The sequence below is a fragment of the Marmota marmota genome, unplaced genomic scaffold, assembly GCF_001458135.2.
Source record: "Marmota marmota marmota unplaced genomic scaffold, marMar, whole genome shotgun sequence".
Lineage (NCBI taxonomy): Eukaryota > Metazoa > Chordata > Mammalia > Rodentia > Sciuridae > Marmota > Marmota marmota.
Genome location: NW_026000168.1, coordinates 3,923,191 through 3,943,650, shown reverse-complemented (window position 1 = coordinate 3,943,650; position 20,460 = coordinate 3,923,191). Strand labels below are relative to the sequence as shown.

The following is a 20,460-nucleotide window of genomic DNA, read 5'->3' as shown; positions in this document are numbered from 1 at the left end:
TGCAGGCTTCCCTCGGGCCCTGGTCTGCGCTTCTGCAGCAGAGTGGCGGCTCTTCAAGCTGGCTTGCTAGTGTGGATTGTACTAAAGTGCCGGGTCATCATCTCCCTCATGGTTCTTGTGAAATCTAAAAGTCAGATGGAAATGCAGCGGACACAGGCGAGGGGCTCCCTGAAATCCGCACAGGCATGTTCACGCTTCAGAGCTGGGGGACCTGGGGACGCTGTGAGCTGGGGACGCTGTTCTGAAGACAGAGGAAGTGGCTCTTACCCCAGGGGTAGTAATTTGCCCCGTGGTTAATAAGTTTCAGGGGACGCCATGGAGTTTGGAACACCTAGGGAACTGTGGGGTTGTAAGAGGCTCCCTTTGTACCCGTTGGTTGGATTAAGATTAGGCTCATTTAACAACCAGGAGGAGGTAATTAGGGTGAACAAGACTTTAATAATTGGTGGCTCCTTTTCAAGTGATGTTCATCAGCTCATTTCTGAACTAGTGCTATGATGTTTTAGTTTCAATCTAAGTTTTCTTCAATTTTTTAAGGTGAAAAACTTTTAATAGTTCTAGGTAATTCCTTGATGAAAAATGTTGTCATAAGAGTAAAGAAGTTTGTAAGCTGAATTTAATTCTCTGTTATTTTGAAAGCTTGGGTTGAAAAATACTATCTAGTTAAAAGTATGATGCGGGGCTGGGGTTATAGCTCAGCGGTAGAGCACTTGCCTCACACTTGTGAGACCCTGGGTTTGATCCTCAGCACCACATAAAAATAAGTAAATAAATATAGTCTGTCCATCTTTAAAAAAAAAAAGTATGATGCTCTGGCCAGAGCAAACGCTTATAATCCCAGCGGCTCAAGAGGTTGAGGCAGGAGGATCACAGTTCAAAGCCAGCCTCAGAGCCAATCCCAAAAAACCAAATGCCCAATGTCTTCTCTGATATAAGGAGGCTGACTTATAGTGGGGTAGGGAGGGGGGAGCATGGGAGGAATAGACGGACTCTAGATAGGGCAGAGGGGTGGGAGGGGAAGGGAGGGGACAGGGGGTTATTAATGAGTAGAATGTGATGGTCATTATTATCCAAAGTACAGATATGAAGACATGAATCGGTGTGAATATACTTTGTATACAACCAGAAATATGAAAAATTGTGCTCTATATATGTAATGAGAATTGTAATGCATTCTACTGTCATATATCTTTTTTTAAAAAAAGAAAAAAGCCAGCCTCAGCAGTTTAGAGAGGCCCTAAGCATCTAAAAAAAGTTTTTAAAAGGGCTAGGATGTGCCTTAGTGGTTGAGCACCCCTAGTTCAATCCCTGATACCAAAAATAAATAAATAAATAAATATGATGCTCTTAAATAGCCATTTACTTTAGAAAACTCTCCTTTTGTTTAATTGACAGTTATTTCCGTAGAATTTTTATGATATTTTATGATAGCTATGATTAATCAACTGTAACAATAGAGAGTGTTCATAATCCTTAAGGAAAGAAAGGGTTTGGACCTAATGTGACTGGTATTTTTTCATATATTAAAGGAATATTAAAAATATTGTTTAGAAAAAAATGTTCTTAAGAAATGATTAAAACTCTAAGCTGCTTTAGATATATTATTCCTTGGTGTCTGAATTTCTCAGTTAAAAATATCAGGTGTTTTTTCTTTAGGATAATTTGATTTTCTTCTTTTTTTCTTTCTTCGATTGCCTTCAGGTAAAAGTGCAGTTCTCAAGTGTCTACTGGATATTCACAAAATATTTCAGGAAAATGACCCTGCTTTCATTCTGAACGACCTCTACATCTCAGACTACTGTGTGTGGATTCAGAAAGCCAAGTGAGTTCTGTCCACTGGACTTTTAGATGCTCTCATTTAGAGTAAGTTGGAATGAAGGAGAGACGCAGGTAGCTGCCGAGCACTTCAAAAGTGTCTGATCAGCGGGGACCTTGGTGCGTGTGCTGGGACGGGAGGGAGTGCCGATGCCCAGGAGTCAGTTTTATCAGAAGAAGCTGGCCCTGGCCTGACCTGGAAGGTGGGGATTAAAACGAGCCTTGGAGCCATGGCTTCGTGCTGCGCTCCCAGCTGCCCAACAGGACGACTCCCGACAGCGTCCGACCTCCGTCCCTGGTGTAAACAGTGGGTGTGAGCACGTGTGTGCTGTGCCCACTCACTGGCGTGTGTAGACAGCGGGGATGCACACCAGTCAGATCTGATCCCAGTGGGAAACGCGTCACCAACTGACTACCCGACTCCCAATGGTTTCCAGAGTCCATATTTCAAAGTACAAAAAACACTCAGAGCCTCAGAGCAGGACTCCTGATGGCCTATACATCCAAGAGTCTGAGCCCGCAGACGGTGCCAGCACTTGGGAGGCAGCTTTTTCAAAAAGTGTTTACCATTTCTTCAATTGAGGGAGTGTAGTAAATAAAATTAAATTTAAAATGCAGTGAAATTCACTTAGTGAAGGGGCATTCTCAGACATGGCCAAGTATCTTTTTCACACCAAGAGGCTGTTAGCTGAGCTCTTGATTGGAACGGTTCCTGTGTGCCATAGAAATCGATGGCACGACTTTAGTCATGACATACAAAAAATAGTGGTGAGTTTTTATTATTACTGTGATTGGTCAATGAATACTTTAGTATGGTTTTGATTTTTTGGTACCAGGGATTGAACCCAGAGGCACTCGACCACCGAGCCACATCCCCAGCCCTATTTTGTATTTTATTTAGAGACAGGTCTCACTGAGTTGCTTAGCGCCTTGCTGTTGCTGAGCCTGGTTTGGTTTTTAATGTCCGCTTTGACTGTTGGTAAATGATCATATCACAGAATGAAAGATGGAAAACCTTGGCACTGTGTCTGTTGTGTGAAAAATGCTGCGTAGGGACTCCTCACTCCTGAGCAGGTGGGCGGGAAGTCTAGGTTTCACCAGAGGGAAGGTTAGATCTTCAATCACTGAGGTCATGATGGCCTGTTGTGGACCCTCCTGCTCTTGGAACCCATCAGACACCTGCTGCTGCCATTTCCTGTTGCTTCTCTCATTTTCATATTAAAATGAAATTGAAATAGTCTATCTGTGGGGGGTGGGCAGTTCTTTTTAAGGGTAGGTATTTTACAAACTAATTGGTACCAAGTTTGTACCAGGATCCCATTTCAGAGAGTGTGCGTTTCTCTATTTGTGACATTCCTTCTTAACTACAGTGACAGTCACATTTCATTAAAGTGCAGAAGATAGCACCTTGGGTCAGTGTGGGGATTGTCAGAATTATTTCTCTTAAATTTCTTTTTTCTCTTGATTTTAAGTTGCAGGGAATGAAGTGAAATTCTTAGGTTCTAGTATTTAGTCTATCAACGGTGATTTTTTTTTTTTGAAAATGGATAATGTATTCGGGAGAGGCAGAGAGGGGGAGACCAGCAGGAGCTCTTCACACCACTTTGTAAAAGTGTTTCTTCCACTTCACCACTTTGGACAGAGCGTGTCTCTAAATAGACTGTGTTGTTTTTACTTTGCATGTCAAATTCAATGATGATCCAGCTGTTTTTTCTTCCTTTGAAGTAAAATATTTCTGTTTATCTAATTTTTATTAAATTTTCTAATTTCATCCTTGAGTCTGAAGCTCGGGTGGTTGCGCTTTGCTGTGAGCCTGCTGGGCTCTGAGGTGCGGGGGGGTGTCTCTGCTCCCCCACCTCCTGCCTCCTGGTTTGCTGCTGCTTCAGGTAGTGCACCCGTGAAACCTGGCGTCCTATTTTTCTGTGTGTAAAATAGTTGTGAATTTTCCTTAGTCTAAATATTTGATGGTTTTGATTATAATCATGAAAACTGTATAAAATTTTATTTGAATACCAGACAAGTATGAAATCCTGACTGGCACAAAGAACACAGCATTCTGTTTTTACCTTCAGACCTTTATTTTGGCAAACACTCTTTGGAATGCAGGTGTTGCGGGCCTTCTGTTGTGGGGTGGGCGGGCGTGGTGGAGTGGGAGGACAGTCCTCTGGGTTCTGCTTCAGTCTGGGTGGCTATCCTGTGTGAGCCTGGGAATGAACTCTCCTGATGCTTCTGAATTACAGATTCTGCCAGTTATTTTGCTGGAAAAGAGCGCTTCCTACCACCCATCGCTAAGTGCCCTCCTGAAGCGTCCTGTGAGTGGCTCCCTACAGTGTTCCCTGGGTGGCAGCTGAGGCGGTGACCTGCTTGAGGTCAGGGCTTGTGAGCAGGCCTGCCATGCTGTCATGGTTGGTTCTGGACATTTTCCAGACAGACCTCCTGCACAGCCAGTTGGGTTCATTCAGGGGGTATGGAAGAGAAGCCAAAGAAAGCAGCCCTCCCTGCAGAGGTCTTGTCCTGAAAAAAGGAATCCATGACGCATTTGTCTTCCCCGGGGTGGAGAGACCACCGGGCACAGCTCCTGCCGGCCCCTGGTTGCAGAATCAAGTGCATGTTTCTTTCTCCTTCTGGAGCTTTAAGGGCCAAGCAAGAGAGCACCCGTCTTTGCCCCTCATAGTTCCTTGGGAGCACAGTACATTTTAGTTGAATTGAATAGTACCTTTTAGAGCCAATTCAAAGAGCTTTTTTTTTTTTTTAAATGTGTAGCACTTTCAAAAATGTGAACCAGCTCTCATTTATTTTTATTGAAAATTTCAACCACATTCAATATCAAATTTCTTCTTCCCGCTTTTGTTTGGGGATGCCATGCTAGGCAGGCCCCGCTCGGCCCCTGAGGCACGTCGCCTAGGCAGGCCTTCTCTTTCACTTTCCATCAGGGTCTCGCTGAGCTGCCCAGGCTGACCTCAGACATGCAGTCCTCTCGCCTGAGCCTCTTAAGCAGCAGGATTACCTGTGTGGCCGCTGTGCCTGGCCTTCCTCTGCTGCTCTCTGGGAGTGGGGGCTGCGGCTGGGAGGAGCAGGGATCCTTCTGACCTCGTGAGGGTTTAGCAGTTTATACCCTCTAAGTCAGCCGGGATGAGAAAGTTAAATGGGATACGTTCAGCTCTACTCCCCTTTAGCCATGTGACCTTAGTAAGTGACTTGTCATTTCATCTAATGCAACCGGTATTAGTATTGCGACATTTCCTCCAGTTATCTGCCAGTGCATTCTTAAACAACTGAAAGGAATATCACATATATCATTTCATGACCTGTTTTTTAATTATGATAGTATTCAAGTAAGTTCCCCTTATAATGTGCAGCCATTACATATGTTTTTTAAAATTTATTGTAAAAGGAACATATGCCCATTAAAGAAAATTTGTCATTAAGGTAGCTTAGGAATTAAAATATAGTCATAATTCATGGTATATTTTTATTTTTGTCTTTTGACATAGGAAAGTTTGGTTTTCTTTCCATAACACTGAAATCTAAAATGCTGGCTTTCTTCAGTATAAATCTGAGCTTGTTAGATCACTGTTTCTCTCTAATCGAGTTTCATGTTATTGTTTATGTGGTGCTGGGGACTGACCCCATGGTGTGTGCATCCAGGCAGGTGCTCTGCCTGTCAACTCGGCCCCCACCCCATCCAGTGAGGCACCTTTTAGAGGTCAGCCGTTGTGGGGGAGGGGAAAAGTGTATGAAATGCGAGTCTCTTTCCTGTGCGCTTTGTACTTCACCCTAATACTCTTGAGGCACTTAATTCTCCATCACTTTTTTTTTTTTAGTTAGATAGACTTTTATTATATTTATTGATATGCAGTGCTGAGAATCAAACCCAGTGCCTCACACATGCCAGGCAAGTGTGCCACCGCTGAGCCCCAGCCTCAGCCCCTCTCCATGGCTTTTTGACATCTTTCCCCCTAAATGAAGTCTCACTTCATGACCCTTCAGGCACTGGAGTGAAGTCTGTAGAGGGAAACATTTCCTCAGTTTTAAGGGAAACTCTTGGCACTGCTCTCTGCCGCCTGGGTTGCTTCCTCTGCCTGAGCTCTGGGGGTCGGATGCCCCTCAGAACCACACAGATGCTTATACCTCTTTCTCTGGGCTCCTGCTGGTTCCTGATGTGTCTGCAGAGGTCCAACACGGTGCTGGGTGTGCAAGCAGAGTGGTGTGTGTTCTCCACACCTGTGAGCCTTGCTGTGGCAGGCACCGAGGTCGGTGTAGGGGATGCTCTGAGCATGGGAGACCCATCGTGGGGGACTGCAGGCTTCAGCAGGATATCAGGCTGTCCTGACACAGCTGCAGGGGAGTGCAGACACTGGAGCACCCGGCAGGTGTCCAAATCACAGCAGACCATGCAGACACCCTGCTGGCCGGGTACTGTTGCCCACAGGTACAAATAGCAGGAGAGGCGGCGTTCTGGTCTGGGAATAGCCCTGGCAAGTGGGAAGATGTGGAAACCCTGTGTGTCACACGGCTGTATTGTGGCGTGTGTCATCCTCAGAGTATCCCTGTACAGCAGAAGAGGCGCCCTCGGGGCTTCATATAGAATCGCTGTCTTTCCAGTCTGTGTGCTGCCGAGGGTGCAGAATTCTTAAGTCAGCTGGTCACATAGTAATCTCCTCTGGACTTGGTACCAGCGGGCCTTATTGGAAGGCTGACGCTTCCCTTGGTGCCCAGGTGCTGGAGCAGAGCAGGGCCTCAGGAGCTGATGTCTTGCTGGAGTGCGGCCTGCTCCGCACAGGTCTCATGCTCCCTCTTCTGCAGTCTCTGCCATTCTTTCTCCCTACGCATGGCAGAGGGGCAGCCACTCACAGTCGCAAGGTGGTCTTACTTTCATTAGAGATGAGCTAGAGCCCCTGGTTTACAGTCCCAGGGGAGGGAGACAGTGAATGGCCCGTGTGGGTCAGTGCCTTCTCCTGTCCAGCTGCCTGGTTTACAGTGGGTGCAAGGGTACCGCCTAAAGCAGTCCTAAGACCCACTTTTACAATAATAAGTTGCACTGTTCCTCAGAGAACAGTGTCACCTCATGAGGACACTGCTGCAGTTCCTGTCACCTGAGTCAGCACTGGGAGGAGTGGTGGTACCTACCCTCCCTGCAGTACCCAAGGCAGTTGGCAGGATCTTGTGCTCAGGCATGCAGGGTGCTCCTCAGCCACCTGAGTGGCAAGTTACTCCTCTGACAAATAGTGAAGCAGTAAGTGTTACATTAGCAGCTAATTATCAGCATGTAGAAATTTCAAGAAACAATTGTGCACAATTTCAAGCAAGTTAAACCTCCCTTGAATTGAAATCATTCCTGGTAAGGTGCCTATTCTGGCATGTCAAGTTGCTCTTTAGTTTTACTGTTTACTTTTAATTAAACCCACAAATTCATCCTGGATGGAAGTGGGTTTTATCTCCACAAGACAAGATTAGCACACGCCAGTCGCATGCCTCTGCTCGGCTCGGTTCCGTGTGGAAAGGATTTACTCAGGGGTTCCTTACCTTATCACCAGCGGTTCAGCGGTGCCGCTGGGGACTGTTGCTCTTCATTAGACCTCTCTTAAAAGGAATGTGCCAATAAATCAGAGGATTACAAATGTTCCTGCAGACTTAAGACTAAAATAACCCTAGGTAAACACGCGAATGTTCTCTGTAACTAAGTGCATTGAGAAAACTAACAAGAGAATCATATGTCTGAATGTTGAAGTTTTATTGGGGTATTTATGGTTGTTTTTTCTTTGTTTCATTTTTTTCATTTGTAATTTTATTTTACTTGGGCTTTTTCAGATAAACCTTTTTTCAGAATAGCTTTAGAGTTACAGAAAAATTACAGAGAGGGCACAGAGAGTTCCCAGATGCCCCCTCCCAGATTCCCTTGGAAAATGGGCTTGTATTGAAACATGATTATTAACCTAGGTTGATTTAGACTCCTCTAGTTTTGACCTGCTGTCCTTTTTCCAGCTTGGTCGGCCACGTTTGGTTAGGATCTAGAGCTCCCGTCAGTCACGCCAGCTTCTTGGTGGTGTTGGTGTCTAACAACAGCTGAGACACCCTTGGGGGGTAATGTAGTACTCCAGGTGTCCCGTTGCCAGGGAGTTTAACCCGGAGACATTCACGTCGTCATGAATCCAGGCCTTGAAAAAATAGATCTGACGTATTTGAGACTTTTTAGGAATTTACAAACAGAATTCATTTTTCATTCTTAATTATATGGATCCTGTGGGCATTATGATTTTGGTTTATTGATAAAGCAGAGATGGCTTACAAAGATAATCTGAGTGTTTACATTTTTGTGTTAATTTTTTAAGATGGATGAGGTTGGGGAGAGGATCTACATGGGAGTTCTTGTAAAATGATCACCGGTTTCAAGTGGGTGGGTGTGGAGCGTCAGGCCCTCACCCCTGGGGTCCTGCGGGATCGGGCCCCTCTGTGTCTGCCCTGGGCTGCCTGTCCAGCCCCTGGTACATGGCTCTGGCTTCTCAGGCCCTGGGTCTGGGCTGGCTGGAGCCATGGTTGCAGAGTGAGCAAGGGCACTTTCCCTGCCGCCGCCGCCGCCGCCGCCGCCTCCTCCTCCTCCTCCTCCTCCTCCTCGTAGGTTCCTGCACCTCGAAGTTCAGGGGAAGAGGCCCACAGGATCAAGGGGTGTGGGCGGTGATTGACTCAGTCAGGTTTTATAAACCAGAACCTCCTGCTGCTGGGCTTGTCCTAGGTCTATTTAGAGAAGAGGCTTACGTTGATTAATGTGGCCTGGATGTGGTTATCGCACTTAGAAAGGGCCCTGTGTAGGGGGGGCTTTGTCAAGAGGCCTTTCAATGGAGTCACAAGGAAGCTTTTCTTAAAAAACTTGACAACCTCAAGTACAATTTGGTTTTCTTCTGCCTATTATGATTGAAACCCAATCCTTGTTATAGCATCATTATCTCAACTGAAGCCAGCAGCGAGCTGCTGCCCTGATGTAAGGGTGTGAAGTCCCCTAAACAAACAGAGGATTAATTACAGTCACAGTGTGTTGTGAAGGTGACGAGATTGATTGTGATCATTTGACTTGTCCCATTTCCTGCTCTGACTACTTTCTTGAATAAATAGAAGCTGGGAAAATAATAAATAGAGCTCTGGAGCACATTGTGGGCCACCAGAGTTGGAAAGGAACCTCCGTGAGGCGCGTTTCCAGATCTTAGTGACTTATAGGAGCCTTATTTTAGATGATTTTTATCATTGATTATTATTTTATTGATTTCAATTTAAGCAGCTCTCCAAGAAATAATTTCAGAAATATAAATTTTGAGTGTTAGAAGAGTTTGACAGATTGAATTTTAATATCAGCAAATTTCTGGTCCATGTTGAAATGTTTTTGTTTAATGTGACCTTTTAAATGGTTTAAAGAAAATATTAGCCCTTATGTATTCCATGTCTTTTCGTAGGAGCTGTGTGCTTTTATTGAGGTTAAAATGGTAGGTTAGTTCTTTCACGAACCAACGTGTTTTCTGTTTTGTGCTTGCTTTACCTCCTTTGCCTGGAGAGTTTCTTAATATCCTGACCTGTGATGTCGAGGTCCACTTTTATCTTCCAGACTTTCTATCATCGTTTTCTGAGGAGGTGCACTTAACCACAGGGGGCACATGTGACAGTCATTTTGGGGTGCCCTGCCACTCAGCTACATTCCTACCCTTTCTTTTATTTTGAGGCAGGGTCTTACCGGTGGCTGAGCTGGCCTTGAACTAGTGACCCTCCTGCCTCAGTCTGTCCAGTCACGGGGATTACAGGTGTGCCCTCCACACCAGCTATAGACCTTCTGTCTAAGTTTATTTTTAGGAATGAAATTAAGCTTCACTGATATTTATGTAAGACAAAAAGCTTCTTTAGGAGGTAGGTACCCTACATTTTTTAGTGATGAAATACTTGATCAGGAGAAGCTTCAAGGCCACTGCTTCATGGACCAACCATCCATCTCCAAAGAGAAGCATCTATGTTTTTCTCAAAGCCAGAAATATGACAAGGGGTGGGGTGGCCTCTCCTAGGACATTAGGGTTGGCTTCCAGGACTCCCAGCATCTCTGACAGTTGCTTAAAGTTGAAGACAGTCTCAGCTGGAGCGTGAGACTCTGTGGCCAGGGACCCAGCTCCTTTGCTGCTCTCTGGTGGAAGTTCCCGTGGACTGGGGAAGAAAGGGTGGCCTGGCTGCTGAAGGCCAAGCTTTGGCCTCGGTGCCAGTGTGCACAGCTGGGCGCACATGCCTGGCTGCTCTCATCTTTGCTTTGGGGATTCTTATAAGTTAATTTAAAACATTAAAGAACAAAAGCTATCATTTTGTGAAAAGAAAAAAGAATTGAACTTGAAATGGACAGTCGGGTAGGGTAGGGTATGATAGAGGTTTGACCCATAAGGAATGGTTTTCTGATTTCATTGTTAATTACTGATGCAAGGAAGAAGGGCCCAAAGAAATCAGGACTCTGGGTGTCCTAGAGGTCAGAGTTCCTCCACCTCGTGCCCAGCACCTACCCCAAAGCCTGGCTCTTCCTGATGGTGCTCAGTAAATGCCACAGCCTGGAGAAGCTTCTTTTCAGCTCAGTAAGAAGGTCCAGTGGAAGTAAGCAGTTCACCCCCTCTTTCCACAGGGCAGACCTGTCTGGGAGGACCTTCAGTGCATGCCCTGTTCACATGCCAGTCATGGGGACATGCACTTCATACACAGATGTCAAGTATCCAGACAGGTGACAGGAAAGAGCCTTCTCATGATGCTCATGTACCTGGGTGTGAGGAGGTCAGAATGGGCTGGACGCTCTGATGAGAGTGGGTGTGGGGATGTGGGTGTGGTTGGGTGGACATTGAGGTCACTCGGATGCTACCTGCTCTGTGCTGAGCAGTGCCAACCAGGCATCGGGGCTTCCAGCAGCCTCCCCAGGAGTCAGGGGACAGAAGTGGCCCTCTTGGGGCCTCAGGCAAGTGCTGCCGCTGTGTCTGGAGTCAGGGGACAGAAACCGGTGGAGAGGAAGGGGCGCTGCACCTCGGCTCCAGGGAGTTTCCCACGCCCGCGTCCCCTACGGATGATGTGCCCGAGTGGGAGACAGACGGAGTGACGTGTGAGGGGACTGAAGGACGGCATGGTAGCTGTTTCCCACAGGTGGATGCCTGTGGGTGGTGGAGATTCCTGGATCAAACCACGGGAACACCTCTGCTCTTTGTGCCTTATTTTCGTGAATGAATTTGGATTATGAGGAAATTCCAAGTGTACCCAGCACCCGCCATGGTGGGCACTGTGCCGAGAGCTCGGAGCCATGTAGGCTGGTGCCATCCTATGGGCTCTCGGTGCAGGGTCTCTGTGCTGTTCAGCCTGGTCTGATGGTGAAGGCCAGGCTGTGGTCCCCGGGGGGCTTTCCTTCTGAATGTGGCGCTGCCCTGCTCACGGTCCAGCAGCTTTGCTCCCTGACCCCGTGGCAAGGCCTCGGTGCGCCTTTCTCTGTTACCAGGATGCCCTCAGCTGGCTCCAGATGTGCGTGAGGAAGTGCCTCTCTAGTCCTGAACACAGCCCTTCTCCTCCCATCACAGCGCGGGTCAGTGTGCTGCCGTGCCCGGTGGACGGTGGCAGAGCGCCTGCCAGGTTAGAGGGTGTCCTCGAGGCTCGTGGGGTCTGGTCATCCTGAGCGGCAGTGCTGGTGGGTTTTGAACTGAGGCTCTTTCACCCGAGTCTCTACTGTCCATCAGTCCATCATTCACAGAGGACTAAGTGTGCCCGGTTCTTGGCCTCCGTCCCAGGCCTCCAATGGTGAGCAAAAGCCAGACTTGACCCTCCCTGCTGGAACTCAAGCCTCTTGGGGAGGGAGACCTTGGTCTGAGAATCACAGACAAAAAGTAAGAGCCGTGGAAAGTGCAGCGACTCGACAGGCGCATCTCCAGCAGCATGTGCCGCTGACCCGGCTCCTGGTGGACAGGAGGTGGGGTCTGCCTGGGAGGCCTCCCTGGGAAGCAGGTGTGCCAGTGACTCAAGCACAGGCCAGGTCAAGGAGAAAGGGGCGGTGGGCTTTGGGTAGGTGCAGCAGAGCTCCTGTGTGCCAGGGCCCCGTGGCAGGAGGGAAGGGTGTGTGTTCAAGAAATCAAAAGATGGCCAGGGAGCCAGACAGGAAGGGCACCTGTGTGTGAGAAGGGATCAGGGTGGGGCTGTCCGTGTAGGCAGGCTCGACCCCACCTTCTCAGTCATTGTCAGAGCTGTTACCTTTACTCTAAGAGCCCAGAAAGTCAGGAAGGCCTAGAGTGCATGCTGGGGGGAGGTCCCTGGGGCGTGTGGGAAGGGTTTTGAGGCAGCTTCGAGGCTGGTAATAGTGTCCTTGTGCAGGACGAGAGTTGCCTGCTAGGGAGGTAGGATTTAGGAAATAAACTGAATTTAGGGGGATGAAGAGGGGGCCTTGCCTGGGTTTGTGGCTGGCATAGCTGAGCGAATGGTGAAAACTGATTTTGGAAAAAGAATCGTCAGCGTGTTGGCTCCCGTCTGCAGAGCTTGGGCTCTTTGGGGGCCATTTGTACTTCAGTTCATGATTCTAAGTAGCGACTGATTTTCTTTGCCTCTGATTATTTAAAAGAACTTTTGGGCTTCGTTTTCTGTTCAAGGTTTGCCTTTGGTAGGCCATTTTTGTATGTTTACAGAGTGTCCCTATTTTCTTATAAACAAGAATAAAATATACCTACATATGTGTGTGTGTGTGTGTGTGTGTTCGTTCGTGCAAATTAAGGAGTATTAAACTGAACATGCACATTCCTATCATTGATCCTAAGAAAAAAAATATTATGTTTCCCAGAGGCTCCTGCAAGACCATTTCTCCTCCTACCCTCCCCAACTGCAACTGAGCATTGTGCTAGTCAGTACCCTGCTTTTCCTATTATTCAGCCACTGACTTATTGTCTCCCAGATTTACCTTCCCGTTTCACTTACTTTTGAATATTGTACAAATGAAATCATATTATATCTGTTCTATTAACTTGCTTCTTGCCCTTAATTTTTAAACATGTATTCACGATCACGCACAGAGTTGTCCTTGGTTCTTTTATCTTCCTGCTGTGTGCTGTCCTGTTGTGTGAGGAGGGCGCTGCAGTGTTCCTTGTTCTGAGAGCTGACCTGTTCCTGCTGGTTCACAGTTTGCTCTAGAGCTGGCAGCAGGTAGCTCTGCTCATCTCTGTGCATGTTCATGGTGCACTGAGACAGCTTTTGGGGGTGAGCCCTGTACCTGTCAATGGAGTTGCTGGGATTTGGTGAGAATTGTGAAGTGGACTCCCTGGGTAACAGCCAGTGGTTTTTTAAAGTGGTTGCACTGACTTATTTTAGCTCATGCTCCCCACAAGCGGTGCAGGAGAACTTCCCTGATTCTGCTTTTCTGCCAACACATAGTCATATTTCAAGATCTGATGATCCTAAGGGATATGAAATACTTTCTCTTATTTTAATTTGTATTTTCCTGATTATTAATGATGCTGAGTATCTTTTCATGTATTTTTGAGCCATTGGCATTTCTCCTGTGAGCTGAACCATATTCCCCATTTTTCAGTAAAGCTGTCTTTCTTCTTGATTTATAGGATTCTTCCAATACTCTGGATACTTGTCCTTTATTGGTTAAATATGTTGCACACATTTTCTCCCAGTTTGAACCTTATCTTTCAGTCTTATTGTAGTGTGTTCTAAACAGAAGTTTTTAATTTTAGCGTCGTAGGATTTATCGCTGTGTTCTGTTACGTTTCTTGTTAAAAGTCTGTATGCTTTGGAAGTCATAAAGATATTCTGCTCTAGTATCTTCTAAAATTTTCGTTCTCTTGCAATTAGCATGTAAGTTCTTAGTCCACCTGGAATGGATTTTTCCTATGTTAGGAGATACGGGGTCTGGTTTCCTTGTTTCCCCATGTGGATAACGGTGTCCCCGCTTCAGGTGTTGAACAGTCTGGCCTTCCCTGGGACACTGTCTCACACCAGGCTTACGTGGGGGGGTCTGCTTCTCGGTGTCTGTGGGTCCCACGCCTTGCTGGTCTGTCATGTGCCAGTCCCGTCTGCCCTCATTCCTGTGGCTTTGTACCTCAGAGTCGGCCTGTCAAGTGCCACGGGAAGCATCTTGGTTAGAATCACTTTGAATCTGTTCATCAGTTTGGGGACAGTAAAATGTTTAGTCTCCTTCCAATACTATGACTACTCAAGTTTTCTTCAAATTTCTCAATAAAATTTCATGATTTTTCCATAAAAGGCTTACACGTTTCGTTAGATTTATTGTCATATTTTGATTGCTCCTGTAAACGGGAACTTCTTTTTTAAAAAAACAGTGACTTTCAGAGAGCCCATTTAAGGTGCCTAGAGATGCCTTCCCCTTCCACACTGGATTCCGTGCCCGCTGCCGTGCCCCTCTACTTTGATTCTTACCTGTGTTTCTCTGCCGTTTTCTGGCGGGCAGTAGTGGTCAAGGAAGGGCGCTTCCAGCTTCTCCCACCTGGGTCTTTCAGGAGACGCTTGGACAGTTAGTCATGGAGTGGGATGACTACTGCAAGCATTACAGGATAGTCTTCATCAAGTTAAATTTTAAAAGGTTCTTGTTATTTTCAGTTTGCAGAGTTTTGTTCCCAGATGGCAATTGGATTTTATTGCGTATGATCATTTTTGAGATGATCTTTAAACATTTTCCACTTTCATCTGTTAATGTAATGAACGGCCTGGATAAAGGTCCATCTGTGGGGGCCTGGCTTTCCTGGGACGCACCACCCTCTCTACAGATGGTGACTCTGGGCCGGGCTTGCGGTGCGCGTGCCCCTTGCTGGAGGGAGGGGACGGCTGGCCTGGAGCGCTGCGTCCTCCTCCTTTTTCTGGATTGTTATCGAGGCTATACCAGCCTGATACCGTGATCTTGGAGCATTGCTTTTCCTGGTTTTGTAAGTAGTTTATGTAAGATGAAAATTATTTACTCCTTGAGTTTTTGACAGGATCAAAAAAAAAAAAAGTAGTTTGTGGGAGATTTTTAAAGATTGGTTGACGTTTTCTACTTGTTACAGAAACACTGTTTCCTTCTTTCTCTTGCAGTCAGTTTCCATAGGTTCTCCATTTCTAAGAATGTGTCATTTCTTCTGAATGTCCCAGCTGTCTGCCAGCAGTGGTCTGTACTTACTCTGCCTGTCCTCCACAGTGCCTGTGACCCTGTCATCCACACCTCTACGGTACTGTCCGCTGCCCTCTGACCTGCAGGCGCAGGGTGCTGGCTGCCTGTCGGTATTCTGTACCCTCCCTTCTGCTTGCCTTCCGTCACTCCTTTGCTTTTGTCTGTGTCACTGGAGTCCCTCTGTGTCCAGGGGCCCATTGGCCTTTCTCCCCCGAAACGGAGAAGCCTGCCCCGTCGGCCTTGAGCCTTCCCTCCCTGAAGACTCTCGTCCCCTCTGGATCTGTGTGTTGGGTCTCTGGGCTGCATGCTGACTCGCCCTCCCTGTTCCGTTCCAGATGCTTCCTCGCGCATGGATGTGATAACTGTGTTTCTTTCTCCTTTCCCAGTAGGTGGATTTTATACTCTTATGTTTGTTACTGATTTCTAGCTTATTTCTGTCAAAGAATTGTACTGTTTTAGAATTGAGATTGGTCTTATTTTTAGCATACAGTCAGTTTTCACAGAGGTTTCGTTTCTTCTTGAGGAGGGTATCACCTTCAGTCTGTCTGACTGAGGTCAGCATGGGCAGCCCAGCTCCCTCTGGATCAGTATTTTCCTGGGGTGTCGTCGTCTTTGTCCTGGGAAGGTTGAGTTTTTTTGAACATTGCTTTAGTAAACTTCTGGTGGCTGGTATCCAGCAAATTGAAACACAATTATAAATTTTTTGTATGTGAAAGATACCACCTCAAGCATCTGATGTGAGTCTGGGATAAATCAGCAATTTGGAAACCACTTGGGACCTGTGCTGTGTGGGGGTTGGTCTGTTGTGACACAGGTATCATATTGGGTCCCTTGAGTCTTGCCCTCTGTCTGTGGTTAGACCACATGGGGTCGATGGCCAAGTCCTTTGAGTTCTTCCCCATGGCCTCTCCTGTAGACGTACACACCCCCTGGGGTCCCCCTGCCCTCCTTTTCCTCAGGCTGTTCCTCTGCTCCGCCCCCGAGGCTGCCCACTCCCCTGCCTAGTTTCCCACACTACTGCCCATCGACCAGATGCCGTTGGATCATGACGGACTGGTGGAGAAGGTCCCGGGGTTCTCTTGTCCATGAGGTGAAGCCTGACCGCCTGGACCCTCTGCATCCTCCTCTCCATCCTGTAAGCTCTGTCCCTCGCTCCTGCTGACCTGGCGCCCTGTCCCCTGCTAAGTAGATCCATTGCCTTTCCCACACAGTCCATCTTCTGTAGCTCTCCCTGGCAACTCCAGCAGCCACCTCCACCGTCAGCTGGCTCCGTCCTGGGCTATGGTCACGTGGTGTGAGTGGCCGGCCACAGCACTGTGAGGCCCGGCCCAGCCTGCTCATCTGCACACTGTGTTTTCTGAGTTACTTTCTTTCTGCAGACTCGCCCTGGTGATTGCTTAGCCCTGGTACCACCTGTCCTGGGCCTGGAAACTCGCTGTTGGGGGGGAGACCCTTTGACTCTGAAACAGCAGAGATTGTTGAAAAGATTTCCTTTACGTTGGGCTAAAATCTTTCTTCGCATTCATTTCAGTTCTGGACCCTCGCAGAACAAGCTGCTTCCCTGTTGAAGTGTCTGTGCCGTAAGTCACTGGAGGGCTCCTCCCTCCTGCGTCTCCCAGGTCAGCGCCTTATGCTTGAAGCTGTCCCGGTCAGTCCAGTATTTCCAGCCATTCGCCCATCCTGGTCTCACGCAGCAAACTCCTGCCGTGGTTGAGGGCTTTTAAAAGTACCCTCCAGGTTGAAGCCAGCACTCGAGGCCTGGCTGAAGTCGGGGAGCAGTTGCTGTGTTTGGGGGCGTTCCTTGGTCTAGGAGCTCGTCTCCTCACCACTGGGCCTGGACATGCTGCTTAAACTCGCCCAGGACCTGACGTCCCTGCCTCAGACGTCCTTCTGCTCTGTGCCAGCCCTTGCAGGGCTTTGCCTCTGCCCCTGCTTGGGTCCCCTGTGGGTTGGGGTGCCCGGTCCACTGGTCGTGATCTTTTGGGTGTGGGTTATTCCTGGTCTTTTACCTTTGTGGTGCTCTTTGAAAACTTGACCCCAGAACCCCTCAGTAATCGTTTTGAGACACTTGCTGTGAGCCAGGCACCAGGCCAGACACTGGGGAACTGAAGAAATAGACTTGGCGCCTGGCCTTAAGGAATTAGAAGAGGGTTTTGTGTTTCATTAAGAAAGCAACAGAATGTCGAGTGAGCGAGGCTGAGAGGGGAACCTTGCACCCTGCCACCGGGCACTTCCTCAGGTTGAGCTGCATCTCGCCTGTGCCCAGTCAGCTTCGTCATCAGTACCCCTGCACCTTGTGTTTTGCCCATCAGGAGACCACAGGAGACTGCCCTGTGCCTTGTTAAAACCCAGACGCAGTCCCGAGAACCACGGCAGCTCTGTGGCGCTCCACTTCGCCTCTCGCTGCCCACGCCCCAGAGAGTCTTAGTTCAGGACTGCAGGCCCGTCACGTCCCTCTGCCTGTCTGCAAGTGAGCAGGCACGCTCGCTGCTTTCCTCTCTGCTCGGGGTCGGAGGCTGGTACATTGATTCCTTACCAGCAGATGCCTTTGCCACCGGAATTACCATGTGCCGGAGATTTGTCTTCCACAGCGGTGGCTGTGGTCTCGCGGGGCTTCCTGGGTCTCCTGTTCCTTCTTCATCTTAGTTCATTCAATAAACTGAGAGCCCTTGGTCAAAATGACAGAGAAGCAGACTCCGTCCTGGACTTCTGAGATGCAGCCTGGCCCAAGCCAGCCCCTGGCCATTCTCCCATCCTCCCCTGAGATCCGTGAAGCCAGTTCTGCTCTCTTGGGGAAGGCTAAGGTCAGGAAGTTATGTGCAGCAAGGCCGTAGATGGCCGGATGTGCTCTGCAGCACTCAGCAGCTTCACCCGCTCCCATCTCAGTGTCCCTGGAGAAGCCCGTTGAACTCTGGCTTCAGCTCTCCATAAATGTGGTAGAATCCGAGACATGGGGTGACCTAATGCACTCAGTCTGTTTAGAATGTGTTCGCGTATAGCAGTGGTCAGTGATGCTCGCTGAGAAAAGGCCCCGAGGACGAGATGCTGAGCCAGGCATCGGTCCACGTCGCAAGAGCTCACTGCACACCGGGCTTCGTGCTGGGATCTGTGTACATTCCCACTCCATCTCACAGGCTGCATGTGAGTTTGGGTTGTGAACCCCGTTTATCACAACCCCAGGTAACACAGATGGAAACTGAGCCTGAGAGATTGGTTAATCCTGGCCTGTTTGACTTCAGAACCTGAATTCCTAACCACCTGCTATGTCAGTCCTCTGGCATCTTCTAGAGTCTTCTAGAACACATGGCCCATGCAGAACATTACATGTTTTGTTGGCAAAGAATCCCATGTGGTGTCTCCTATTGAGCATTCATCGTGGCGGGGCAGACGATGACGCATGCAGAAGGCAGTCAGAGGACCTCGAGGAACCCCTGCCCCACGGCAGACAGTGACTGGGAGGAGGGCCTCAGGCTGGTGTGCAAGGCTTGGTGGAGTAGGGGTCTTGAGCGGGCATCTGGAGATAGGTGGGGCCCGAGTGGACACAGGAAGCAGCAATGGATATGGGGTAGGCAAGGACACGGCCTGGGGCAATCCCCGGAGTCCAGACACTCGTGTTGGAAGGCTGGGGCTGTAGCTCGTGGTACCCTGTTCCCGCCCAGCTCCAGGTCGGGGTCAGTCCTCAGCTGCAGAGCAAAAGGAAAGGCGGTTGTGCTGGGCTGGGAGCAGGAGCACAGTGCCTGGTCAGGCGCGGGTTGAGTGTGTGTCAGGGAATTAGGGAGATGGAACTGAGTCTGTGAGTGTCACAGTTGCCAGCCAGTGGCCCTTGGGTGACGTTTTCTCCTGGTTTCTAAGGACTTTGGGCTGGCTCTCAACGCTTACAGATTGGGAGAGTTTTATGTAAGTGGATTTACAGCTGCCCCTGAGCTAAGGGAGGAGGTTCTGGCAGTTGCTGGCCCCTCCCCACGTGGTGACACTCGGCAGAGCTGGGGCCAGCTGTCTCCCTTACGCAGGACGTGTGCTCTCATTCTGTTCAGACCCACCTGCTCACCAGACTCCATCTGCCTGGCCTCACGGGCTGTAGTTGGTGGCCTTGGCCTAATGGCTGGGAGCTCTGGTGCTGTCCGAGGCCCTGTGCTTTCCTCCCTCCACGCTGCAGGCCCCGTGCGAGCGGGAGCTTGTTTCTGTCCTGCACTGCTGGCTGGGTAGGGCTTAGCAGCGTGCCCAGCAGACGGGGCACTCTGAATGTGGCACCTGTGTGGCCACAGGCCGCATCCTGCAGCAGTTCCAGGACACACCACGACTCACAGGGCCGCTGGCGGCCACTCTGAGCCTTTCTCAAGGCCCAGTGCAGCTGGTCCCACGGCAGTGAATAGGCAGCCCCCACGCCCCAACTGTGTGTGAGAGGAAGGAACTGCTGCTCCAGGCTTGCCGTGTCCCCACCCCCGTGGTGGGCTGGTGGCCGCCCTGGCACGGCTCTTGTCTTCTTTGGACACAGGCTGAACAGTGGAGCAGCAAGTGCGTAAGGAAGGCTGGGTGCATGCCTCTGCGCCTCCCGCACAACAGAGACCACAGCCAGCGCCGCGGGCCTGAGTGTCAGCAGGACCCCTGAGCCCACGCTGCCTCTGCAGGGCACGTGCTCCTCTCATGGCTGCCCTGGCAGCGCTCCCCCCGGCCTGTGCTCTCGTCTTGTTATTTATTTATCCCCTTTCTTCTGCACTTGGTATTCTCCAGGCTCCAACTGCCTGTGCCTCGCCGTCAGGAGCGCTCGCAAGAAGAAAGTCAGGCTGCTCGTCCGTCCCTCGGGCGCAGGCTGCGGAGCACCAGAGCAGAGCCGAGCAGCCCTCCTGGCGGGGCAGCCACGTGCCTCGCGTTCCCTGTCCGCCCGTCTCTGCTCATCTCTTGTGTTGTGAGCAGGGCAACGAGGGGCTCTGTTGCTGCTGCCACTTTTTTTCAGCAGTGGGGTCTGCAGCTGTGATCACAGCCGAACTCTCTGCCCCTCCTGCAGCATCCTGCTTTTTAGTCAAGTGCACCCGGGGGGCCAGATTTGTCTCTGGACTGAGGAGGCCCCAGAAAACACACCCAGACTCCCTTCGCAAGGGTTGAAAGAAGCAGAGCGCTTCCATCCCGTCCCATGCAGAAAGCATTTTCTGCCATCATCTGAGTCACACCGTAGTTGGGCCTTGGCATCCAGTTCCTGCAGGAGCCCGAGAGGCTCAGCACCCAACAGGTTTGCTTCTGACGACCATCTGACAGCAGAGCCTCAAGTCGCATGGGTATTCCTATATTTAGCAAAATAATATCTCTGAGCCACTTTTTCCTTCTTATTTTTAGTAGCTGGTAATTTTTGTAGATAGTAATTTGGGTCTGATTGGGACATGATGGCAGCTCTTCAGTTCCAATTATAGAACAGCTTTTGCCTAAGTCTTGAGGATGGAGTGAATGTGGGTTTAAAGAGATGCCCAACTAACTAGTAGAGGCCTGATCCTGAGGGTCACGATCACCGT

The 20,460-nt window shown here is 49.2% G+C and overlaps 1 protein-coding gene across 2 annotated transcripts in view; it reads left to right on the top strand.

The window, feature by feature from the left end:
- Shq1 (SHQ1, H/ACA ribonucleoprotein assembly factor) overlaps nucleotides 1-20,460 on the top strand; it is a 65,971-nt gene that overhangs the window by 39,568 nt on the left and 5,943 nt on the right. For both annotated transcript variants that reach the window (XM_015494930.2, XM_048787009.1), the window contains exon 10: nucleotides 1,702-1,822. In XM_015494930.2, the coding sequence (XP_015350416.1) occupies nucleotides 1,702-1,822 (121 nt within the window). The remainder of the gene's footprint in view (nucleotides 1-1,701; nucleotides 1,823-20,460) is intronic.